Source organism: Osmerus mordax, chromosome 20 (assembly GCF_038355195.1).
Source record: "Osmerus mordax isolate fOsmMor3 chromosome 20, fOsmMor3.pri, whole genome shotgun sequence".
Classification (NCBI taxonomy): Eukaryota; Metazoa; Chordata; class Actinopteri; order Osmeriformes; family Osmeridae; genus Osmerus; species Osmerus mordax.
In genome coordinates, this window is record NC_090069.1 from 4,497,516 (window position 1) to 4,522,700 (window position 25,185).

The following is a 25,185-nucleotide window of genomic DNA, read 5'->3' on the forward strand; positions in this document are numbered from 1 at the left end:
ACAGATGGGGGTAGGGAAAGGGTTGGGGGGGAAGGGGGGGCAGGGGGGGAGGGGAAGGGGGAACATCATCATTTCAAGAGGAGAGAAAACAGCCCGGCGCCATGGAAACGCACACACGCGTTTGCATGTGGCGCCAGCGCGTGCCACTGGTAACAACATCATCAGAGTGGCCATCTACCTCTCCTTTAGGGAATACGGGTGTGTGTTGGGGTGTGTGTGTGTGTGTGTGTGTGTGAGAGAGCGAGAGAAGAAGGCTGGGAATTAAGGCCATCGACTGTCCCAACTAATCCGCCCAGTCCCTCAGCAATTAAGAACTGTTTGTCAGAGTGGAGGTTGTCCAATCAATCAGCCATCCAGCCAGCCAGCCCACCCCTTCACCAGCCAGCCAGCCCCAATCACGTACCCGGGGCAAGGCAGGAGCCCAGCCGCTGATGAGACTAGCAACAACACCACCTCAGTGTGGGTGTCACAGCCTGGGGGCCTGGGCCATTTACATATCTACGACCCAGTATGGGGCAGGGGCTGTGTGTGTGTGTGTGTGTGCGGAAGAGAGAGAGATGCGTGACGGGAAGCGAAGGAGTGTTCTCGCACATGGTCCCGAGCAGCTGCGGTTTCTTGATGAGGGGCGTTAATGATCCCTCCGTGCCCCGCAGGGGCCGGGCTCACCTCCCCGGGACGCCGGCCGGCTGGCCGGCCGCGCCGTCGCCCCGCTCCTCCTCCTCTTCCTCCTCCACCTCCTCCTCCTCTCACCCATCTGTGCTCCTCGTCGACGGCAGCTGCACGCCGCTCTCAGGAACCCCGGGCCTCGCTCCCCTCCCTCACCTCCCACAGCCGCCCCCCCCCCCCCCGCACGGGTTGAACGCACAGGAGAGGGGAGGCGTCGGCGAGGAGGAGAGGTCTCCATTTCCTCACCCTCCTCCGTACCCAACACCTTGTTTTCTTTTCGTTTTTTCCCCCTTCCTTCTTTCTTTTTTATTCCTCCTTTAAATCAATTTCATTTCTCCCCGTCGTCGAGCAAACACGCGGGTTTCTGGCGGGGGTTCCCATGGCAACGGCAGTTGCCAGGCAACGCACAACTCTCGATCGTCCATTCCAGAAGTCTGACAGATGGAGAGAGAGGGGGGGGGGGGGGGGGGGACGCCGGGGCGCTGGTGAGAGACACGGAGACAGAGAAGGAGGGAAGACGGTCAGACGGCAGGAGTGAGACCCGGGCCGAGAGAGACCGTGGCTCCAGAAAAACAAGGGACTGGGGAGGGGGGGGAGAGAAGGTGGGGATGATGCAACGATGAGATGATGTGCCAGGGAAGAGAAAGAGAGAGAGGTAGAGACACACAGAGACAGAGACATACAGAGACAGAGAGACATACAGAGAGAGACAGAGACAGACAGAGAGCTACAAGCACTTATTTCATCTTTTACATCCCTTCATCTCTTGGATTTCTTTACTGCCCCTAACCTGAACATGGTGTCGGATCGTCAACAAGTCCCACTACAACACAACCACAGCACATGCATCCAACCACAACACATGCATCCAACCACAGCACATGCATCCAACCACAACACATGCATCCATCCACAGCACTTGCATCCAACCACAACACATGCACCCAACCACAGCACATGCATCCAACCACAACACATGCATCCATCCACAGCACATGCATCCAACCACAACACATGCATCCATCCACAGCACATGCATCCAACCACAACACATGCATCCAACCACAGCACATGCATCCAACCACAACACATGCATCCAACCACAGCACATGCATCCAACCACAGCACATGCATCCAACCACAACACATGCATCCATCCACAGCACATGCATCCAACCACAACACATGCATCCAACCACAACACATGCATCCAACCACAGCACATGCATCCAACCACAACACATGCATCCATCCACAGCACATGCATCCAACCACAACCCAACAACCACGCCCCCACTAGGGCAAGTCGGTGTCTCTGTACCCGGAAAAGAACGCGAGTGAACTGGCCCATTCGCCCATCGGTCAGACCTTGTTGACGCGCGTGCGTGTGTGTTTGTGTGTATCAGTGCTTGTGACAAGCCAAAGCAGTCGAGCGGCTGAAGAGGAACAACCAGTCTCTTCAACACTCTCAACCTTTCCCTAGCACCTCCCCGCCACACACACACACACACACAATCTGACGTCACCTGCTAGGGGAAAGACAGAGGGTGGCAGATCTCTGTACTGCAGTGCAGCATCAACACATCACAGGAACACAGCGAGACCAGACCGGGGGGAGCGGGAGACGCCAGGATCACAGACACGGAGAGAGAGAATAAACGAGAGAGAGAGAAACAGGAGAAAGAGGGAGTGAAAGAGCGAGAAACGGGAGATGGAATGAAAGGGGAACAGGAGAGAGAAAAGATGGAGCTTGAGAACGAGACAGAGAATGAGAGAGAGAGAACGAAAGAGAGAGAGAGCTAGAAAACGAGAAAGAGAGAGAGGGAACGAAAGAGAGAGAGAAAGCGAAAGCGGCAGAGCCCTGTCGCGACGGCCTGACGGCCCCACAGGTGTGCGGACAAACCCGTCGCCAGACCTCCATTCACCCTCCCAGGAAACAAATAAACTGGAGCAATCCCCCCCCTACCACCTAGCCCACGCTCCGCAACGCCGGCCCCAGCTTCCACCTGATCGGGCGCACGTCGCGCCGACGCTCAATCTCCCCGCGGGCTCAGAGCACGGCCGGCGTCCCCGCTCGCTGTGCATGCGGCTGGTCCCTCTCCAGCGCGGCAGGGCCGTTCAGAGCAGCAGCCAGCACCTCCAAGGCCTCTGAGCCAGAGAGTCCCGACCACTTGTAATTAGGTAGCCCGCAATGTGGTTTTGGGGAACAAGGGCCTGTGCCGGGGGGGGTTGTTTCGTGGGAAACGGTGGGGCGGTGGAACTCGCAAGCTTGGCCCCGTGCCCTGTCTCCCTCTCCCTCCCTCCCCCCCCCGCCGCATGCAAAGCCGCGCATTTGTCATTCAAATTGCGGGCCCCGCCGTGTGTGCTGGGCAAAAAAGGGCTTCGGGTAGCGGGGCGCTCTCTCTCCTCTCTCTCTCTCGTCCGGGCCCCGTCCGCGGCGCTTCCTCCCGTGGTAAGCGGGGGAACTGGTGGGGGGGGGGTGTGTGATTCACCTGGAACTCTATATCCTTCTTCCTTTTTCGAGAACGAGCAGGCGGGGTATGAGACGGGCCTCCCGCTGCACCGCTGGCGGACGAGCGAAGGCTGGAGGAAATGAGGGAGGAGACGAGGAGGGAGGGGAGAAGAGAGCGAGCGGGAGGAGGGGGAGAGAGGGAGGATGGGAGGTGAGAAGGGGGGGGAGGTGAGACAGGAGGAAAGGGAGGGAGATGGACAGAAAGAGAGGAGGGGGAGAAGGTGCTGGTCTGCTGGCCCGGACAGTCCCTGTTCAGGTGTGCGACAGCAGAACCCCTGGGGTGCAGGAGACCGGAATAAAGACCGGAACCTTGGGCGAGGACAGACACACACACACACACACACACACAGGGCTGCAGCAGCGTGGTGTTGGGTGTTTCCGAGCGGCTTGGCCGGATATTACAAGGTGTCCCACTGCACGCACACACAGGCACACCCACGGGAACCACAACACCTTCCCATCTCAGAGAGGGACAGAGGCACCGAGAAAGAGGGCGAAGGAGAGAGAGAGAATTACTGCAGTCTATTCTCATAGGAGGCAGAGACCTAGAACAGTAAGTAAAGCTTCTGGAAGCCTACAGGGCTGCTGTACTCCCCCTGGTACACCAGCGCGACTGGAGCCAGCTCGGAATGGGAGCGTGCACACACACACACACACACACACACACAGCACTACAGGGGACTCGTGTTCAAGATGGGCACAAGCAGCTGGATGAATCCAGGTGAGGATGACGGGGCGGGGCGGAGCCACCACGACCCCCCCTTCTCAACCCCCACCCACCCCCCCGACCACGGAAACGGGATTTCACAAGCAGCGGCTTATGCTGGCGCAGCAAAAAAAGGGATTAGCCAATCGGCCACAACACCCACACGAGGTTCCAGCTCAAACCGTGTGACGCGAGGCAATCGCCTCCGGAGGTCTGGAGCGCAGAGAGGTCTGGCGAGGGCTTTCCCGAACGAAGAGGGTTCGGGGCGGGTTGGGATTGGCGGAGATGTGTCGCACTGGTCTGGTTGGCCGTGTCAAAGTCCTGCCTGCGAGGCCTCGGCGATGTTAAAAGGGAAGCTCCCAAGAACCCGGCGTGTTCTGTCTGATTCATAGCCAGGCGGCAGGAGCACCGTGGCAGGCCTCTCAATATTTATACCTGACGGCAGGAAGGTACATTGTTTGAAAGAGCGCCGAAAATTCCCTTTCTCGTCCTCCCCAAATGAGGCACTGTTGCCCAATGCATCGGCCAGTGTTAGAATACCAGCAGGGGAGATGCACTCAATCCGGTTGTTACGCGAGCACCATCAGGCATTTTGCTTTTTCCGGTAAATGTTGTTAAATCCCACGAGATGTGGGAGGAAACCGTTGATGTGTTGCTGCTGATCAAGCTAGGAGATATTGCTCACAATTGTGGCCATTTTTCTCCATGCTCTCATCCACCTCTAGCATTGCTTCACCGCAGCTACTCGTTTTTGGGACGAGGCCTGGTCTGGTTGTGGCACTGAAACAAGCTTGATCTCTTTTATTCCGGTCCCCGTCAAGAACAACCGTTTGGACCCGGAAAGGCCGCTCTGCGTGGCAGCAGGCGTCCTTAACGACAACAAAAGCCCCCTGCGTTCACGTGGGGCGGGGCCTGCCCGTCATTGGAGGAGCTGTGAAATGCAACTTCCCACGTTTAGTGGTGTCGTGTGGATGATAAATCTCTGTGGGAGAACCCTTTTGTATTTTGCGCGCGCGTGTGTGTGTGTGTACAGGAGCGCCCGCGGTCCTCCGCGCCGATAACTCACCGATCTTCTGGTTGAAGATTTTGTCGAACGTCAGCTCATCCCTCTCCTCGAGGTACTTCTGCATCACACTGCGAATGCTGGAACACAGAGGGGGGGGGGGGGGGGGGGGGGGGGGCAGAGAGGAGAACATTACACGGGGCATATCTAAAAGAGGGCGCAGTCACGGACGACCTCTAAACAAACCCAGACATTGAAATCGGCAGGGCTGCCCGCGGGTTCGCCGAAACTCAAGGTGAAAGTTGAGCACCGGGAAGAAGAAAAACACGGAGCTGTTGTGCTCGTGTTTTGATGAGTACACAGTACAGGCATGAGGACCCCAAGGTCTCCAGTCCACCCCTCCGAGCCCATCCCCTTATCCAACACAGCCAGCCAGCCTCTCATCCCATGCCCCCGTCCACCTCGGGCCTCCAATCCTGGCCCTGTTTTGGGACTCTCCCAGCCACCTGTCCCCTCGGCAGGGTTGGGCTGGGCCGAGATGGGGGGGGGTGGGGGGCCTCTGGGAGGCCAAATGCGAGTCTGCGAGCAGGAGAGCATGCTGCCCTGGGAGAGGGTGTTAATGAGAGCAGGGCTGGGGAGAATGAATCCATTAGCGCCTCCTCCACGGGGCCTATTAGCGAAGCAACAGAGCCCCGCGGACGCGTACAGGGGGGACACCCCGGCCACGTCACTGGGACCATCGCAATCCCCTGGTGCTAAGCCCCAGGCACGCCACACTGTTAGTTCGCCATTGGTCCTGGCCCGCTTGTAGCTGCCCCCCCTTCCCCCCCAAAATCCAGACCTGACTGACATCATGTTTACTCAGAGGCTATTGGAGTTGTCCTATCGTTTGCTGGATTCATTGTGAGCCGATGCGCTAATGAAAGCAGCTGGCCACTCGGACAATGACACCGTTTATCTAGGCTTCTGGTTCTACGACACCTTGATGAGGATTCCACCTCTTAACTGTCCTTTCTCGCCAACGATACTTAGAATCAAATGGGGTTGTGCGATGACTTCAGCGCTGTTGAGAGGCGCGCGGGAAAAAAAGAATGCCGTTTCAGCCGACTCGTAAACTCAGGATGTTTATAGATTGAACTGCTTCAACCGAGTTGGGAATGGCTCCCGATTGGCTGTGGATAGGGAACCAATCAGATCCAGCCAACTTCAAACTAATGACTGCCCCTGACGGTTCTCACCGCCTTTTATTTGGGCTTTCGGTTAGCAGGCTAGCTCGGACTCAGAGATTTCTAAATCCACAGACTATTTACAGACCAAGTAGGGGATCGCAGCTTCATAATTAGCTACCAACTATGGAAACAGCATGTGGGGGGGAAACACCTTTTAACAGAAGCTCGGTCCACGAATCAGGAAGTGGTGCTCTTCCTCATTCTGGACGCCCGCGGACGTGCATCACCACACAGATGTTACTTGGTCATCGGCCCCCCCTACCACCCCCCCCCTCCCCTCCTGCTTAAGCTCAACTAGGCTGCACGCCGAACAACTGCATTAACGCAACGCAGAGCGACACAAAGGATTGTCCCGTGAATACCTACAACTACCCTTTGACCTCAGTTCCAGTCGCGGAACGGTGCTAAAAAAATATACGGAAAGACGAAGAGAAGTTGGGCCACGATCACACTGCAGGTAGCCCGTCCTGCAAACCATTCCTTGGCCATGTCCTTAACCCTAACGACTCCACACGCCCGTTTCCCCGATCCACCGATCAGTCCCTTCCGCTCGGCCAGGCTCCTCCCCTTCCGTTGCCTAGATGTAAGTCGGCAAAACAGGAGGTGTGGAAGATTCAGTCGAACAGTGCTGGAGGCCTGCTTCTCAAAGACGAGGCTACTTATTGGAGTATGTAGGCTGACTAGACCAGACACATCACACTATTTAGCTCTATCCTACTAAACACATGGTGGTTATTTACATTTTACATGTAGTCATTTAGCAGACGCTCTTATCCAGAGCGACTTACAGTAAGTACAGGGACATTCCCCCTGAGGCAAGTAGCGTGAAGTGCCTTGCCCAAGGACACAACGTCATTTGGCACGGCCGGGAATCGGAACCTAACCGCTCAGCTATCTGACTCCTTTGAGTTTGAGATGCGGGAGGAGAGACTCGATCCTTTTAAACGACACCGTCGTCCAAACTCTCTTCAATGTTCCCGGTAAAACACCCATTCCGCGTATAGGCCTAAAAACGATCTGGATCTTCGTCCTATCGCTAATTGCACCCAAACAACCTCTTTGGGTATCGTCACTCCCACCTCCCCCTGTCCCTCTAAGGCAACGCTCATCTCCTGTTGATCTCTTAGTCGCCCCCCCCCCCCCACCCCTCATCACTTGAGGCTCTATTGCTTACAGTGCTCCTGTCAAAATCTCACCTCTCTGCCAGCAGCCATAGCGTCGGCTCGACGGGAATGTAGCGGCGGCGCGCTATCTCGACGATGAAATGCGCACAAACACAAACTACTCCAAAGTCCAAAAACGCCACAACCTCAAATTGGCGTGCTGAAAAACCCCTCTTCACGACACACAGACGACACGCTTTTTATGACCGTGAATCATTACATGCACACACCAGCACAGCTCTCGAATTGACCTACATACCCTTCGAGTACTGGCCTAACCGTTTTAAACTGCCTGTTTTAGGACATGTAACAAGTCCACAGTGTTGGCTTTTACAGCCTCACTCCTCCCTGTACTCTTCGCCTCAATCCCCCCCCCCCCCCTCCCCTCTCTAGGATTATTTCAGAAGCCAATTTCAGGAGATCACACAGATTCTCCTGGCAATCTTCTATTAAATCCATATCAAATTAAACAAATCCATAGTACCATGTGTAGCCAGACAGGGATCAGATGGGTCAAATCTATAAAAGTGTTTCTGAGGGTGGCTACAAGAGTTGAACAAGCGAAAGGTTACGTTCAGACAACCTTGACAATAGAAACCTCACTGACAGCTTGCTTTCTCTCAGTCTGCTTTATTACTGCCAGCTGATAACCCACGGCAAATACACACACACACACCGACACAGTGCAATCATAGGGGCTTACTCCGTTCCTCGCAAATGTTTAGACAAACCCCCACTATCACCACAACAAGCTTTACAATGGAAGGAGACCGGTTATCTCCTCAGCCTTCACAAACAAACATCTCGCGGATTCACAATCCTATCTCGATCGAATGCAAGCCCACTACGTAAACAGAGAGACGCACACGGACACGACATGCGACACATGCCGCAGGTGAGCAGGCATGGCGACAGCGCTGGGTTAGGCCCCCCGGGGACACGGACACACACACACACACACACACACACACGGACGGACGGACGACATGCAGCCAATTATTTCCCAACCCCTGATTTGGACCATCATTTGTAAACGCGGGGGCAGTGATCTCGCTCGTCGCAAAAGGGAAACCAACCCGTTTCTCGGTTTCGCATTCAGACAGAGAGCATGCGAGGGGAAGAGGAAGTTACACACGTCTGTCTGAAACAAGAAGAAAAAAAGAACAATGCGACCTACAAGGTAGCTGCAGTTCAACTGTGTGACAAATACAATGAACATTGTCAGAAATACACCACATCAAAGGGGTTCTTGAGGACAGGGCGAGCTGCACTGGTAGCTATGTTCCACTTTAGGTGTCAGTAGTATGATGAGAGAAACATAGGCTCTCTGGCTACAGGAACACTAATGTAGGCTTCCTGGCCCCGATGGAACTTCCTGTTCGTTAACAATTAGATATGAGATGGTGGATGGATGGAATCGATCCTAAACCCATATCAAGACAACAAAAGGAATTAGGATGGGCCATTACCCTGATTGTGTAAAGGATGCATAGCCTAAACAGTCTATATATTCAAAGGGCCAGAGGCATAGAGGGCTAAACATGATCCTTGAAACTCTGAAGTCCATGTCTGACTAAATAGGTCAGTGTTGTTACAGCCGGCAGGTGAAAAGGTAATAGGTCGTTTACTGATGTCTGGGGCATGTAAAACTCATGCTCTTGTTTCACAATGTATCTTCACACTGTGGTGGTGAAAAACCTAACGTCAAGTCATTGCACTGTGACACAGCCGCCATCTTGATCACATCACCTGGCCTACACCAACCACATCCACTTTTAGCCTGTATACCACTGCAAACTACTTAACAAAACTATTCAAATGTCTGGGGAAATGCCAGGGCAAGGTACAGCTGTAATCTGAAATGCAAACCTGTCTGTTACTGGGGTTTAATGCAGGGTGTGTTTATACTGGTGTTACGCACATCATGGTGAGGTGGTCTTAGGTTTTGTTTTGTAACAAAATCACAAGCCAACTGTCTTGATAACTGGCAGATGTGGTTGCTATGGAGGCTGCATCAGGAGCAATCCATGATAGTGGAGCCACACTTCATCCAGGGCCATTATACCATTGTCTCAATTATAGGGATGGGCTCAGTCAGTAATCATGACAGTAACTAACAAGGCTCTATCCTTTCAGTCAAGCAATACATTTAGCTCATTGATTTGGCTGAGAATAGGCTTGAACTCAAAATCTTCTCAGCAGACAAAGGTATTTGGCAAAACACCTCATCACTCTGGCCTACACCATATTAAGTCAATTCTAGGCCTACGCCTATATAGACAAGTACTGATCCCTTAACACGATTTATATCATTCAGATGGAACTCATTGTTATTCTCGAGGACCTTTAAATAGCGTTGAATAGGTTTAACTCCTATTGACAAGTCAGGCTACATTATCAAGTTACATAGGCACATTGGTAGTTCCCATCTCCCTGTATGTCCATACACACATCATTTTGACAGGCAAACGCCCAAACATAGCAAGCGCGTTTACGGTACACATTACCTGGGCTCAGGGAGGATGATTTTCTTACTCGCCCGGGCCGCTGGAGTAGATTTGCTCTTCTCCATCGCCATCAAATAGCTGACATCGGCGAGAACTGCTTCGAGGTCCGCCATCTTCAACCCCGGGACGATCAAATCGATTCAAAATTAACTGGTTATTGTGTTGGCAAAGGATTTAAAAGTAAATGTCCACTGATATCAGCCAATGTCCAGTGAGGATGACAGGGTAGCTAAACGGATGACAGGGACGACCATCTACTGAAGCGTTTATTTTTCTGACTGGGTTAGCACTTTAGGTCTCTCAAACAACGATCATTGTGACATGCAGGATAAATTTGGATGAGAGATGTATCCCTTGATGATGCCTCTTCTAGTTTACTGTGAACACAGATCCGTCCAGTGCAAAAAATATGGTGGTTTCATGAACGCCAAATAACGAACATCAAATACAGATATGGCAAAGTAAGTATTGATGGGGAGATCTTTTAAGGCCCCCTACTTTCCAGTGCAGGGCTTCAAATATTCCAGACGATAAACGTATCAAGCAAATTGACACCTGTCAATACCCCCACTGTCTTAGATTATTTTGTTGATTTTGTGGCAAGCATTAAAAATCCCTTGTGTCCAGCACGACATGTGCAGCGAGCTTCTCAACACTGTATATTCATCTAGCCCCGACAGGATATAAAACAGGCTAAAAGACTTAGTACCAGCTATGCGTCCACAAAAAAGATGAGCTGCAACGAATATGTTGAACTGGCACCCAATAAATACATCCTGTTAAAATGGTGACAGCGACCAGCGAGCAAAAATAAACAAAAGCAAACTCTCCAGTTGCCAAAAGACGACAACGGGTTTGTCAGTTGCTGGGTCGTTATTTAGCAACAGCTCTGTTAACATAAAATACGATCAAATAAAAATAAAAAATCTTCCATTGGGTTCTTCACAGCGCCGATGTGTTTGGCAGCCTCCGTTATTGGCTTCCTGAAATGTTTGCTAGCTAGGCTAACCAGCTAAGCTAGCTGTATGGCTGAGTAACGAGATTGTTATGACTGCAGATACTTGCTAGCTAGCCACCGATATTAGCTAACTAGATATGGCGTTCTTTGTGGCCGCCTTGGCTCTCTAGCCGGTTGGTTGGCTAATCAAATCAGTAAGGTTAGCTAGTTAGCCAGCTAAAATTAGCAAAGCCTGACACGCTCTTCTTGCAACGAGCGCTTGCTTTAAATCGTAAAGCTCAGGCTTGAAACCAGACCAGCAATTCTTCAAGTTAACGAATGTAATCCTACGAAATCCACGTCATTTAAAAAATGACCCATGCAACCTCATACAATTATCCATTATTGTTTCGTTCCCCCTAGCGTTAGGGACCCTCGCTCGCATGTAGAGTCCGCTACCGCTAGCTTGCTGTGATGATGCCTGATGATGGTGGACGAGGCGGGGGAGGGGGCGTCTGATGTCGAAGAAGGAAATTGGCTGGGGAGGCTGTCTTGCTACGTTTGTTTCTTTATTATCAGTCCGGGCGTCTGCACCGATCACCGTCAGCCTTACTGTAGATTGGTACTGTACTTGTTGTAGTCAGTCGTGGTTGCTAAGTGAACGACGTCCGCGAGCTCAGTGTCAGTGAACTGACAAGTCAAAGGAAAGCAAAACCATTTAGCCAGCACGAGAAAGGTGTTCTTGCTTAACCAGCTTTCAGAGGTAGAGCAAGTCTTCCTCAAAGAAAGTAGCAAGCTAGCAATAGGACCAGTCAGTGTTGCTTCTGTGGAGTTTAGTTCTTCTGACACGGTCCCACCTAACTTGGACCTAGTGCTAGCAAACGCATGGATAGCTAGCCATCGACATCATTAATATTATAAGTCCGCGTTTAATAAAGTGCCAGAAGTCGATCTGACAAGAGTATTTACGTTGTTCTAATTGTTAAACGTTGTCCCTCAAAGGTACATGTTTCTTAAATCCCTTTTGGTCCGGACAAGAGTATGTGATCAACTCCAATTGGTTTACTGAGTCTTGTGTTTGCAAAGCTGTCTTCAATGTTCTCTAGAGAGCTAGAAGCTAACTAGCTTAGCACCAACTTCCTCCAGTGCGACTGCGACTGAGTAGGCTTTAAAACATGTAATGGAACTCGATGGATTCGACGTGATTGTTTACAAATCACCTACTGTATCCACGGATTACCATTTTGTTACCCAATTACACGTTTTTTGGACCCTCAGACACTGTAAATTTTACAACGTAATACATGAAAAGCATCTAGTCATTGCAAGTATTCGGTAAAACAGGCAAGTAAGTGGCTGCTCTGCAACCATATGCAAGTGTCCGGCTAAAGCTGGTTATTATAATCAGTCCACAATATGAGGCACTCTGTAGGTTGTATCTACTTATTCCTGATAGTTTGTTGGTGATCTTCTTAAACACATTCCCTAATGGCTTGTTTCAAATGGAAACATAGTGCCTTCTCCTGGTAAGTGTTGGTAATACTTGATTAAAGTATCTTTCGATCAATCTCACAGTCTATCTATGTGATTGCTGGTCATATTCCAAGTATTTGACATGTATTTGTACTGTCACAGAGGCAGATGAATGGAGGATGTCAGTAAGGTTTAAGAAATACAGTTTATTCAGCACTGGGTAGCGGGGATCGGGAGTAAGGGGTCACAGGGGTAAGAGGGCAGGAAGGCGGGGTTACTGCTGAATGCGGCGGATGGACTGGATCTGAGGGGTCTGGGAGTGGGAACCAAACTCCCTGAAGTGTTTGTACTCGCCGCAGTGGCGGTCGCACTCCATGATGTACTGGTATCCACGGTAGCCAGGATACTGGTAGCACACGAATCTATCGAGGAAAAAGACAGAGGTTATAACCTGTGGGGCTGCACAGTTCCTAGTATTCCGAGAATGAATCAGGACGGACAGGCGATGGAGTAAGCGTGAGATCCCGAGGTAGCCCACAGGAGACAGGAGTAAAGGGTGAGAAGGAGAGATGTGGTTTTGTCGACACTCACGCTCCAGACTGGACCCTGAGGGAGCCCACTTCGTTGTTGCACCAGCCCATGGCCTGGAGGGAGGGGTAGTCGTCGCTCAGCTCCCCCTTACGGGCCATGAAGTTCTCACGCTCGTAGATGGTCATGCGACACTCCCTGTGGTTCTGGGAGGGGAGAGAAGTCGAGAGCGGATGACACCTGTTAGTCGAGCAGGTTTACTTTCACCAGACCAGACTGGTTGAACACAGAGAGAGACCTACAAGGATGAAGGGCCTACTAAGATGAAGGGGCAGGGAGCCCAAGTATGATAGAAATTGAAGGTTGTACTTACGGCACAGGCAATGGGTCTGAAAGAGGTCATCCTCTCAATGTGATAGGCGTTGCTACCTCCATAAGCATCACACTGAGGGTACTCTCCTCTCTCCAGCACAAACTGCTGGCCCTGGTAAGAGGCATGCTCATAACCCACCCAGCTAAAGGAACACAGAGGAGGACAGTTAGTTTCCCTATCCTGATACAACACAATAATAAACCATAACACTTTCTATACAACTGTGTGTATTTCTTCGGGGGGGGGGGGGGGGGGGGGGGGGAGAGACGGACGGGATGTGACATATGTTTCTGATGCGTTCGTATGTGGACAGCAAGTCCACATAAGTGTCCGTTTTGGTTCGTGTGGACTCACGCTCCACTCTCCACCCGGAGAGAGCGCACGCTCTCGAAGCCGAACTCCATCACGTTGCAGCACTCGGAGGTGAACTCGTGGCGACGGCCCTGGAAGCACTCCTCGTCGTAGACGATGATCTGACCAGAAAACAGAGAAACGGCATCCTTCAGAATTCCTCGAGTTAAGAGACGAACACACAGTGGCCTTGTCTTGGGGAACACTCTAAATGGCTGCAGTCAGGTGGTTTAAAGATGGATTTTGTTAACGGGGAATACATGCGAGGATGAAGCAATCTTCGACTATTAAGCTGCGGTTGTATTCACTGTGGGACTCAGCAAGGTGGTTTGTTCGAAAAAATAAACTCCCGCATAACTGTGATTGGATGAGTTTGTGACTAATAAAAGGTATTTTGGCAAACAGTAGCAAACAGTCTAGGGTTAGTTCGGGGAATGTTTCATAAAAGTAATCTTGTTTGTTCAAATTTCAACAGGAATGAATCTTCTCGGAGTATCTACGCTGCAGCAAACATTGTGTTGAGACTAGAGACTACTGTTATGACAGAATGGGTCCTGGTGATCCATTGTGTTCTGAGCTCAGACTGCCATGCAGAGGTTTGTTTCTGATGGAGCCACTCAGCTGAAGAATGTCCCGGACAATGACACACAGGCCTGGGGCTTGAGATGATGCATGGGTCCAGCCTGTCATTCAACACACTCACCTTCCAGTGTCCGGAGAACTTGGTGCAGTGGTGAGTCATCTTGTCTGTAATGAGAGAGAATATAAGCGATTCTGAGAGCAGAATGTGACATTTGTATTGTTCACTGTGATGCCAGTAAAATGGGCTCCCGTACACACACACACTGCGCCCAAAACCCCCCTAGAATTCTCTTTTGAACAAACATCTCCCTATCCCAAAACAAAGCTTGACTATGAAGTTTGCTGACACCAAATAAGTTGCGTCCACAACATTTCTCTGTGACATCTCGCAAAAAAACAGAAGTGTGGAAAATAACTGTGGAAAATAGAGCAACATGTTGTTTTTTTTGGGAAAATCCCAGAATAGCTTTTAACTGTCAGTTTATCTCAGCAGGATTCCCCTGTGTTAGCATGCATTCATGTGCAGCACCACTCTGTTACATGGGCTACTTGAAAAGGGCTATTCTGCTACAAAGCACACCATGAAAAGGCCTGTGCATCTGCAGCACTAGCTGCTTCTGTGTAAAGCCTGAATGCACGAATGCCAGATTAAAGGCATCGCCAGATATTAATATTTCCTGGGCAAAAAAATGAGTCAAGTTGAAGAAGCCACGGGCCTCTTCCAGGCTTCTGTTGCCGTCCTCTCTTTTTCGCACCCGTCTAACTCATGTCATTTGTTTTCCTCCTGTCGTAGTCTGTCCCCCACGGCCTCCTGTCTGCCCACCATATCTGTCTGCGGTGTCGGCCTCCGGGGCAGGAGCCTGTGTGTGGTCCTCTGTGTGGTGGGCTTAGGGGGCTGAGTGAGTGTGGGCCTGCTATGCTAGCTGCCGTGCCCTGGATGCCCGGGTTAGGGGAGAGAGGGACAGGGGGACTCACCTCGCTTTGATGCCCTTGGGATGTCCTGGTGTGGGAATGAGAGGAGGCACGCGCCCCCACCCTTTTAAAGCCTCCCCTGGCAAAGGGCCACGCTGAAAGCCCCGGCTCAGCAGCGGGGAGGGGCTTCTCATTGTCCCCCCCGACAAAAGCAGGGTTAATCTATAGAGGGGTAGAAGTGCAGACGCCACAGTATCGCCCAGGGCAAGGGACACAGACCTGGAGAAAGGCGAGGGGGCACACGTTAAGGACTCTTAGTGAGAAAGGCAAGGGGGGGGGGGGGGGGTAGGGAGGGTCGGGGGGGGGGGGGGTTGCTCTCAAAGCCATGCCTGCTTTTTGGTTTTGTCTCACTTGTTGCCCTGGCCTTGGCTGTATTCTTCTCTCTCACATAGCGTCTGTTTCCCCTCGAAACCGCTTTCTCTCTCCGTCTCCCGCCCTCCCTCCTATTCCTTCTTGTCTCCTTCTCGACGTCTTCCTCCGTCCCACACTTAACCACCACACGGCACACGCATACCTGGCCTCCCTCCTGTCACCCGTGTTTGCTCACACTCATGAGGAACTCTTAAGAATACTGATGTTGTATAGTTTTGCAATGGGTCTGGTGTTAAGCATTCACTTCATATATATTTACTGTACAGCCAATTGATTTCTTACAACCGTGGAGGACATAATACAGTACTATAGATGGAAATAGATAACGGAGGTTAAAGCTGAATTGTTTTTGACCAGCAAAGACACTGTCTCTGTCACTCGTGATAAATATGTGATATTGTTAGGCATACTTCGGTGCTGCTCAACAGAGGGGGGAATGTGGAGCTCTTGGCAGAGGGGAGAAAGGAATACAGCCAAGAAATAAGCCACTATTCTCCCTCTAACAGCCAGAGGACTGAAATGTGGAAAGTTCAGCCAGAGGAACTCAATTGCCAAAAGCTCCAGCAGGAATACTAATAGTTTGGGCTCATCTGTTGCTATTCTCTTATAAACAACTCCCCACCCGTTTTCATAGGGAAATTTATGATGGTATTTTTAATGATATGAATAAGTTGACAATCAAATACAGTATTCCAAGAGGATGTTCGCATGATTGTAGCTTTAGCTACATGCATCAGCTCAACTCTCAACACAGAGGCTCTCGTTTGTTTTAACAGTTGAGTGGTTGCCTAGTCAACCAGTGGTAAACAGAGATGGAGAGACACTCCTTTTGGTAGCTGACTTTTGGTCAGTCTGACTGTCCAGCTGGATAATGTGTGTTCATTAAGCACACTTTTATCCAAAGCCTCATACTGGGGGGGGGGGATTTTAACCTGTCACCTCTTATCTACGGTCAAACACTATACCACTGAGCTATATTCAGTGTGTGGTACACTGACTAACCTGATCAAACAATGAAAGTCATTATTCAGTTCAAAGTTTGACCTGACCTTCTAATTGACCCTTTATTTACCAATAACGTCTAACAATCCTTCCTTTTGTCTGGTGTGGTCATGGCTTCTGACTGCAACACTGAGAAATGCAAGCGTAGAGGGGAGTTGTGGGAAAGCACATAATTTAGCATGTTATCTCATGCTAAATTAAATACCGATTATCCATCATCCCGCGTGTCATTTCCTGACCACATTGGTGAATTATAGTGTCACTGGTCTTGCTTTGTAGGTTTGTAAGTACGTTTTCAGTTGACTCTTTCAAGCTTATTGCAACAAGAATATGTGAAAAGACACTCATTCGAATGAGAAATTATAATAATGAATGTATTCAACAGACACCTTTATCCAAAGCGACGTACTATCCAGGGAGGGTATGAACCTTCGACCTTGTGAGGCAACCAAATTTTCTATCCACCAAGCTATACCCACCCCCTAAAATCCACCTATTATGCATCTAAATCGATAATTCTGAATATGACAATTGCTTTAACTATACCCAGTTTTAACTTGTGATTGAAATGTCTCTTTTGGAGTTGTAAAAACAGTACTTGTGAACAGAGCATCTGTATGAGCGAGAGGTAGATGAGGGGGATTAACTCTTTGCTCCCTCTAGGTCTATGCATTCCACATCTATACGCAGCTATAGCTTACAGGCCCAACCACACCAACACAGGGGGAAAGTGCCTTTGTCAGGGCTTTCCTTTGACAGTAAAGTGCTTACAGGCAGGCCGGTGGGGCCGGGGGAGTTGGGGGGGGATTCTCGGCGATGCGATGACCCGACCGCTTTGGCACTGACCAACTGTGATGACGAGGCGCTTTCTATTGTGCCGTGAGCCCCTACGTTCGGCCTTTGCCAGGGTATAAAAGCTGGGCCGCGGCGCTGAGGGGACCAGCACGAGCCAGCCTCCCACACACGGCACTGCAAGCTAAACTCACGCAGGTAAGGACACACACAGACCCACGCACACTCAGACACCAGCCGTTCCACTGCAGTACAGGGGGCACAGCCGGCAGTAGGGCTCCACTCTCTCCGCTTGGCCCGGACGAGTCACCCTAAGGCTGGTGAGAGCCCCTAGCAGAGGCCCAGGCCTGAGGGCATTCATGAGGCCCTCAGTGCCCAGGCTAGATGGTAATTTTCTGTAAAGTTGGAGACTAGGGCCCACTCGTGAACCAGATTCACCCAGTAGAAACACCAACCTTATTCCGAAACTCTGGTACTTTTGGGGGGGAATTTCTTCATAGACATCACAGTGCCCACAGAAAGTACTGACCCTACACTTTGTATGTTTGTGAAAATTGTTCCTATCTCGTTTTCCTTCGCTCTTTCCCCTTCCTACGTACTCGCCTGTCCCTCTGTATGTCAACCTTTCATTTCATCCCCCTCACCCTGCTCACCCCATTTCTGCTCTTCTCCTTTACTCTTTTCTCCCAGACTCTAACATCATGTCTCAGACTGCCAAGTCCGCCTCCAACCAGGGCACTGATGCCAAGGACAAGGGTGCCCCCGCTGCCACCAGCAAGGCCACCAAGACCGGAGACCCTGGCATGGGTTCCTTCAGAGTGAGTCACAGCATCATTAGGACATTTCACAGTACAACAGCGATTCGCCATTTCTTATCAGTCCTAAAGCTTTCCTTCACCTGGATTCCGATTGGACTAATATGTTCCCGTTGACTCTGGTGCAGATCATGCTGTTCGACCAGGAGAACTTCCAGGGAAGAATGATGGAGGTCCAGAACGAGTGTATGAATGTGTGTGACCGCGGCATGGATAGAGTGCGCAGTATCATCGTGGAGTGCGGCCCGTAAGTGGACAAACAAACCCTCAGGACCTACAGGTCTCATGTTTTGCTCACCCCCCGCCCCCCCCCCCAAAAAAAAAAATTTATATTAACCGCGCACACAAGCATGTTCACTGTACTCCAAGGCAATCATCCTTCCTCTTTCCACCTTCCTTCACGCTCACTTCATCCACAGGTCTACCCCTCCTCTAATCCCTCTCTCCCCTCCTCTCACCCCTGTCCCCCCCCTGCCCTTGGCGACCCCCCCTCTCCAGCTTTGTTGCCTTTGAGCAGACTAACTTCCGTGGGGAGATGTTCATCCTGGAGAAGGGCGAGTATCCTCGCTGGGATACCTGGAGCAACTCTTACCGCAGCGACTGCCTCATGTCCCTCAGGCCCATCCGCATGGTGAGCCAATCAGATGGCAACGATTTTAGCGGGGGGCAAAAAAAGAAGAAGCTATATTTTCACAAGGAGAAACAGATTTGACATAAATAGACTTTGAATATCGAATATCCCTAAGATTCACGTGTAAATATGAAGCACGGAAAAGTCCCACGAACCCTCTTACTCTGTGTCTGCCATACAGGACAGCATGGAGCACAAGATCTGCCTGTTTGAGCTGTGCGACTTCAAGGGCAACAAGATGGAGATCCAGGAGGATGACGTGCCCACCCTCTGGGCGCATGGTTTCACCGACAGAGTGGGCAGCGTGAGGGTGCCTGGCGGAGTGTAAGTACACATTACTACACACATAGCTTTCCCCTAGGGTGTTCCTCAACAGCACTGGTTCAGCAGTGATTCATACAGGGGCGTAAAACATTTCGTGTTTTACCCAATCCGTCTCAGAGTGGAATACCTTGACAGTATGGCTCAAATACATTCATTTACTTGAGAGCATATCTCAAATGGCACCCTATCCATCCTATCATATTCCTGTGCCAAGTTAGGGAACTTTGAAGAACAGCAAGTCAATAGAGACATGTCGTTGGAGGAACCCCAGGGCTAGTCATTGAATGCAGTGTGTGGCGTAAGTAGTGTGGCATTAGAGTCATAAGGCAGGCGGATGACTGTGAGATGTCTGTAGCTCATAAAACATCAAATGTGTATTTTTAGTTGAGAATGTTTGATTTCGCTCACGGGTGTTCAAAATCGCACGGAATTTTAATGTAGCACAGGCTAGACATTATTGACATTAAGACAGGTATGCGTTGAAAAAAAACATATTATACCAAGTCACTCATCATTGCTGTTTTTGTCTGTTCTCTCTCCAGGTGGGTGGGTTACCAGTACCCCGGCTACAGAGGCTACCAGTACCTGTTCGAGTGTGGTGATTACAGACACTACAACGAGTTCTGCGCCTTCCAGCCCCAGATCCAGTCCATGCGTCGTGTCAGGGATATGCAGTTCCACCAGAGAGGATGCTTCAACTTCACCGCCGCCAGCAAGTGAGGGACCCCTGCTGGACGTCTGGTGTAGTTGCAACCAGCTCTCAACCGCCCATCCGGCGCTTTTTATTTTTCCTTACCCTCTCCTCCCTTAAATGACCCTAACCTCAACCCTCATCCCTCCAACCCAAAGGAATAGAATGATAGCATCGTACCGGACAACCTAAATGACTTTTTATGATGCCAAAAATAAACATGTTTGGAAAAACTTGAACCTCCCTGGTTGGACAACCTTTATTTGGGGCTTTGATTGCAATTCCACAACACTACTTCCTGCTATTGACTATTTCTCTGGCTCTGCTAGTTATGTCTTTCACTCTCTATATTATTCCTCCCATTCTCCCACACGCTGGCAAAGTCAAGCCACCAAAAAAATTCAAGGATTAATTTCACCTCCACGCGATGCCTCTCTGTAGTTTAACTTTAATTTAAATATGAACGTTATTTATTTACTATACAACAGTCACATGTCAACAGTCAACATTTTGGCGTCGAGGACGTATCGACTACGTCACATAACGCTTCTGCCTCCACCACACACACAAACGAGAGTTGCACAAGCAAGCTGAAGAGTAATAATGGCAGCACTTTTCAAAGCAAAGAAAGGTTAGTATTAGCGCTTTAACTATTGATTAACATGAAATACCTCCATTCTCGAATAAGACGTCTAATTTAAACTTCTTATTAATTCAAAGGTCATACAGCTGACAAAGTAAAACAACTGAAAGGGCTTGCTAGCAGGAAGATTGGCTAAGCTAGTTATCAAACAAGCAGATGGGTAGTTAATTAGGTTGCTTTTAATGCCAGCATGATTGAATGAATGCGTTCGTGTAATTGCAATGGTAATGTCGCTAACGAGTGCTAGCTTGTTGTTTTGAATGGGGTTAAGTAAGGACTAGCATTGCTAGCAGCTAGCTAATTGTCAGGTTAGATAACGATTGTTCGCTATCTCGCCAAATTTACAGTTAACATCTCATTCCAGGGCTTAATACATGTTATCTCTGTACATTTAGTTTATTTTGAAAGGGTTAGTAGTTAAATTTGACATGCATTGATATTTGAAGCGGTGGTTCACAGTGCGAGCGCGTGCATGCACTAGGAGAAAGGTTGTGAGCGCGCATTCGCAGGGCGACCTTTCACCCAATTCTGCAAGTTGTCCTCCCGTTTGACACTTTCCCAACCATAGCAATTAGGCTCTGTTTTTAAAAAGTGGCCATCATATTTTTACGTAACCTTTGCGAAGGTTAAGGGTGTAGTTCATGGGTCTGCGCCGATAATGCCGACAATGACAAATAACAGAAAACAAAAACACCAAAGATTGTGATTGAACAATAATGTTATGACGGATGAGTCATGGTTTTATTCATCTTCCGTCTCTTCCCCAGCCCTGGGGCTGTGTCTAAGTGGCTGTCGTGGACTAACACAGCTTGCCGAGCTACCTGAGATGCACCAGATGCTCAGGCAGACGTGTAGAGACTACGCAGACCGAGAACTAGCCCCTATTGCCGCACAACTAGACAAGGAACACAGGTACCCTGCCAAACAGGTACATGCACCCCTCTGCCAAACACAAAACAACTCGGATACGTCAATTCAAGATCCTGTTGTGTGCAATGCTAGTCACATAGAACCTTATTCCCTTGTGTTTTGGCATGTAGGTACGGGAGCTGGGGCAGATGGGTGTGATGGCCATCGAGGTACCAGAGGAACTCGGGGGAGCTGGGATGGACTACCTGGCCTACAGTCTGGCCGTGGAGGAGATCAGTCGAGGATGTGCCAGTACAGGAGTGGTGGTTTCTGTCAACAACGTACGTGTTTGCCCACTTGGCTGAATTCCCAAATGATCACAGCCTTGTTCGATATTATGAGCCTCTCACTGTATCCCCTCAAGCATTTGAACCGTTTGCCTTCCAGTCTCTCTACATTGGCCCAGTGTTAAAGTATGGAACGGAGGAGCAGAAACGTGAGTGGATTCCTCCCTTCACCACAGGAGAGAAGGTTGGCTGCTTCTCCCTCAGTGAACCAGGTACACACACACACACACACACACACACACACACACACATTCACACACATACACACACACAAACGTACACAGTTAATAAATCCTGACAGGAGGTCATCCACTTCTCACCTCAACTCTAGTTCTTTCCTCCGCTCTCCTTTTCACGAATTCACCCGCTATCTCGTTCTGTCCCAGGCAACGGCAGTGATGCGGGGGCGGCGTCTACGCTGGCCCAGCAGGACGGGGACGAGTGGGTGCTGAACGGGACGAAGGCCTGGATCACCAACAGCTGGGACGCCTCCGCCACGGTCGTCTTCGCTACGACCGACAAGAAACTCAAACACAAGGTCAGGAACGCACACGTGCCCTCGGAGGCGATGCGATTGGCCCGACGTGAGGCGTGGATGTGATTGGCCCGACGTGAGGCGTGGATGTGATTGGCCCGACGTGAGGCGTGGATGTGATTGGCCCGACGTGAGGCGTGGATGTGATTGGCCCGACGTGAGGCGTGGATGTGATTGGCCCGACGTGAAGCGTGGATGTGATTGGCCACGTGAGGTGTGGATGTGATTGGCCCGACGTGAGGCGTGGATGTGATTGGCCCGACGTGAAGCGTGGATGTGATTGGCCCGACGTGAGGCGTGGATGTGATTGGCCCGACGTGAGGCGTGGATGTGATTGGCCCGACGTGAGGCGCGGATGTGATTTACAGCAATCCATCCTTCCCCCTTGGCTTCCGCTCTCTGCAGGGCATCAGTGCTTTCCTGGTCCCCATGCCTCACCCGGGCCTGTCCCTGGGCAAGAAGGAGGACAAGCTGGGCATCAGGGCGTCGTCCACCGCCAACATCATCCTGGAGGACTGCAGGATACCACTGGGCAACATGCTGGGCCCCCGAGGGGCAGGGTTCAAGATCGCCATGGTGGGTTGGAGCATGCCATTATACTTCAAAAAGCTTGCAAACAACACCCCCTTCACCTTTAAAACACTCAAACCTGACTATCTCTTCTTGTGGCTGTGTCCAGTGCACTGCACTGTGTGCGTGTGATATGCACACAACTGACTTGTTTCTGCATTTGGAATAGTAAGAGTCACGCACAATGAAGCTTCTATTGAGAGAGGTGTTTTATGTCTGTTCCCCCGTAGCAAACCCTGGACAGTGGGCGTATCGGTATAGCCTCCCAGGCCCTTGGGATTGCACAGGCTTCCCTAGACTGCGCCGCGGACTACTCCCACAAACGCATTGCGTTCGGCGCCCCCATCGGCAAGATGCAGGCCATACAGGTAGGCGGGGCAGGTCACCAGGCGGTCTTGGGTCCGGGAGAATGATTTGCCGGTGCTCGGCTGCTCGTGTTTACCGAGGCACGCGTGTTTGCGTTCCGCAGTTTAAGCTGGCCGACATGGCCGTGGCGTTGGAGAGCGCTCGCCTGCTCACGTGGAAATCGGCGCTGCTACGAGATGCCAAGATGCCCTACTCGAAGGTACACAGGCCCCCTCCTCCCCCCTCCCTCCCTCGCTTTTCCTTCCTCTCTCTCGTTGTTTTTCGAGAGAGCTCCAGCGCTCCGATTCTTCCTCACCGTGCTTCCTGTTTCCTGTCCCACAGGAAGCAGCCATGGCCAAACTGGCAGCGTCTGAGGCTGCCACCTTCTGCGCTCACCAGGTAAGACACGGCCAGCCTCTGGCTCGGCCAAAAGGATTGGATGTTTAGACCGAAAACATACCCCACTCTACTGAGTCTATCCGGTATTTTTAGATTGTTTGTTAGTTATGCCTGTTTTATGGCCATATATCTGTTGAATGCATCTCTCCGACATTTATTTACTTTTCTTTCCATCAACTTTAATGTGGAATCCCAAAAAAAAGGCCATCCAAGTTTTGGGAGGAATGGGTTATGTGACGGACATGCCCGCGGAAAGACACTACCGGGACGCACGCATCACAGAAATCTATGAGGGCACCAGTGAGATCCAGAGGCTGGTCATCGCCGGACAGCTACTCAAGGAATACAAGCAGTAGCATTCAGGCCGTGCTCTGGTTGGAAGTAGCCCTTCGTATTGATCTAGGATCAGGCAATCTTACCATGGGTCCTAATCCTTCATCATTCAGATATTGACACGGTCTACGTCAAGAGATACTGTCGGGGCTATCCTCCAGTCTATCCACACCAATGGGCTTTTACAGTTGGAACCGCTGTGTTCAACACCCAGTACGCCTTTGAGTTTCAGATCTGCTGCTCTCCCTCATCCCCCATTTGAAGAGTAACTGGGATAAAACGCCCCTCTCAAGAACATTATTTACGTGATAAGACTAACCTGCCTCACAAACATTCATCTTTTGCCGTGCCTGCGAACCGGATTCCTTAGATATTAGGACGACAGCTGACTTTTGCTCAGAGAATCTGGGGAAAACATCAAGTACTCAGACTTGGAAGCTGTCTCTCGCACCATCTGTTGTTTTTTTTTGTGTGTGCTGTAATACCCATTCTTACAAGAAGGGAGCAGCGATGTATCTCAGCTGCCTTTTCCCCCTCAAACGTCACCAGAGCGCAGACGACACTTGATGGATGCACACTGGTTCAGGATCTACATAGATGTGTACACGCCCAGACTGCTTTTGGTGGCTGTAGCATTGCTGTGACTGCCCATCTATTACCATGTCGTAGGCAAGTGGTAGCCAAACAGCGGTGTCTAGGAACATTTCTGGTCAACTTTTGATTGCATCAAAATGGTGTAGGCCTACCAGGTTATGATCCTAAAGTTTGCGGTTTGATCCGAAGAAACGGTTAGTGCAGGAGTTGTAATCACTGTCAGCTTGATCTGTTTGATTATTTAAGACTGTATGCTCTGTGTCGCGCATTGTAGGACATGATCTACACAGTCCTGTTCTGAGCCTCAATAAAACTGCTAATGTAAATATTTTAGTTATGAAGCAAAAGGAAAATAAAATCAAATGATCTAATCTGTGAGTTGTATTGTCATTGTAAATGAGATGAGTACTGTACTGCACAAGCAGGTAATTGTCTTGTAGCTGTGTGTGCACTAATAGGATGAAAAAGGCCCCAGCACAGTCCGGGCTTGATGCTAAACAATGAATATTTTATGGCCCAGGCAGTCATACAAAAAATGGTCAAGATTCTGCTACCAGCTCGCATATGACATTTTGTACTCACATTGAACTCTTTGTTTCTCATTAGACGCTAATCTAGGCTGCTCTGTACTGAAGTGTACGTTAACACGATCCTCATCACATCTCTCCCTCCAGTTTGGTGCTGTCGGTATTCCCTCCAGAGATGATATCAGGGAGTAGCCCTAATGTGTTCCCCGTCCCTGTACAAGACTGGGTTACTGGGGCAGAGGTCATGGTGTTTGTGATTTCCACAGTACACATGCATGTGTATGGGTTCATCAGGGAGTCTGGCTTCCGTCCTGTTGATGTGTGGCGCTCTCACACGATCCAGTTTGTTTGTGTGTTCCACTGGGCCAAATCCTCCATCTAGGCCAAGTTTGCTGGTCTTCCTGCAGATCCTGG

The 25,185-nt window shown here is 50.4% G+C and overlaps 4 protein-coding genes across 4 annotated transcripts in view; 2 read left to right on the forward strand and 2 right to left on the reverse strand.

Annotated features, from left to right (window-relative positions):
- The window catches only part of grk3 (G protein-coupled receptor kinase 3), a 27,985-nt gene extending 15,966 nt beyond the window's left edge, over nt 1-12,019 (reverse strand). Inside the window, 2 exon segments of the mRNA XM_067258558.1 lie at nt 4,951-5,027; nt 9,787-12,019. Coding sequence (XP_067114659.1) covers nt 4,951-5,027; nt 9,787-9,899 — 190 coding nt within the window. The 5' untranslated portion in view covers nt 9,900-12,019.
- Nucleotides 12,020-12,470: 451 nt separating this feature from the next.
- Nucleotides 12,471-14,190, reverse strand: cryba4 (crystallin, beta A4). The gene is made up of 5 exons (XM_067258376.1): nt 14,152-14,190; nt 13,452-13,570; nt 13,098-13,239; nt 12,788-12,930; nt 12,471-12,618 (listed from the first exon to the last, which is right to left on the reverse strand). The coding sequence occupies exons 1-5, from the start codon at nt 14,188-14,190 to the stop codon at nt 12,471-12,473; spliced, it is 591 nt and encodes a 196-aa protein (XP_067114477.1).
- Nucleotides 14,191-17,869: 3,679 nt separating this feature from the next.
- crybb1 (crystallin, beta B1) lies at nt 17,870-19,658 on the forward strand. The gene is made up of 5 exons (XM_067258188.1): nt 17,870-17,986; nt 18,112-18,230; nt 18,482-18,614; nt 18,796-18,938; nt 19,481-19,658. The coding sequence occupies exons 1-5, from the start codon at nt 17,870-17,872 to the stop codon at nt 19,656-19,658; spliced, it is 690 nt and encodes a 229-aa protein (XP_067114289.1).
- A 530-nt stretch (nt 19,659-20,188) lies between these two features.
- Nucleotides 20,189-24,615, forward strand: acads (acyl-CoA dehydrogenase short chain). Its single transcript, XM_067257908.1, has 10 exons — nt 20,189-20,260; nt 21,040-21,200; nt 21,313-21,462; nt 21,569-21,680; nt 21,855-22,006; nt 22,409-22,579; nt 22,804-22,941; nt 23,043-23,138; nt 23,261-23,317; nt 23,521-24,615. Exons 1-10 carry the CDS (start codon nt 20,233-20,235, stop codon nt 23,671-23,673), a joined length of 1,218 nt encoding a protein of 405 aa, XP_067114009.1. The 5' UTR covers nt 20,189-20,232; the 3' UTR covers nt 23,674-24,615.
- The last annotated feature ends 570 nt before the right edge of the window (nt 24,616-25,185 follow it).

Bases quoted from the DNA above. Each gene is read 5' to 3' on its own strand.
- cryba4 (XM_067258376.1), bottom strand. From the start codon at position 14,190: ATGACTCACCACTGCACCAAGTTCTCCGGACACTGGAAG. The intron at 13,571-14,151 runs GTGAGTGTGTTG...TTTTCTGGTCAG, and splicing joins AGTTCTCCGGACACTGGAAG to ATCATCGTCTACGACGAGGA. The intron at 12,619-12,787 runs GTGAGTGTCGAC...TTTCCTCGATAG, and splicing joins CTCAGGGTCCAGTCTGGAGC to ATTCGTGTGCTACCAGTATC.
- crybb1 (XM_067258188.1), top strand. From the start codon at position 17,870: ATGTCTCAGACTGCCAAGTCCGCCTCCAACCAGGGCACTGATGCCAAG. The intron at 17,987-18,111 runs GTGAGTCACAGC...ACTCTGGTGCAG, and splicing joins CTGGCATGGGTTCCTTCAGA to ATCATGCTGTTCGACCAGGA. The intron at 18,939-19,480 runs GTAAGTACACAT...TTCTCTCTCCAG, and splicing joins GTGAGGGTGCCTGGCGGAGT to GTGGGTGGGTTACCAGTACC.
- acads (XM_067257908.1), top strand. From the start codon at position 20,233: ATGGCAGCACTTTTCAAAGCAAAGAAAG. The intron at 21,201-21,312 runs GTACATGCACCC...TTTGGCATGTAG, and splicing joins ACAGGTACCCTGCCAAACAG to GTACGGGAGCTGGGGCAGAT. The intron at 23,318-23,520 runs GTAAGACACGGC...CCCAAAAAAAAG, and splicing joins CCACCTTCTGCGCTCACCAG to GCCATCCAAGTTTTGGGAGG.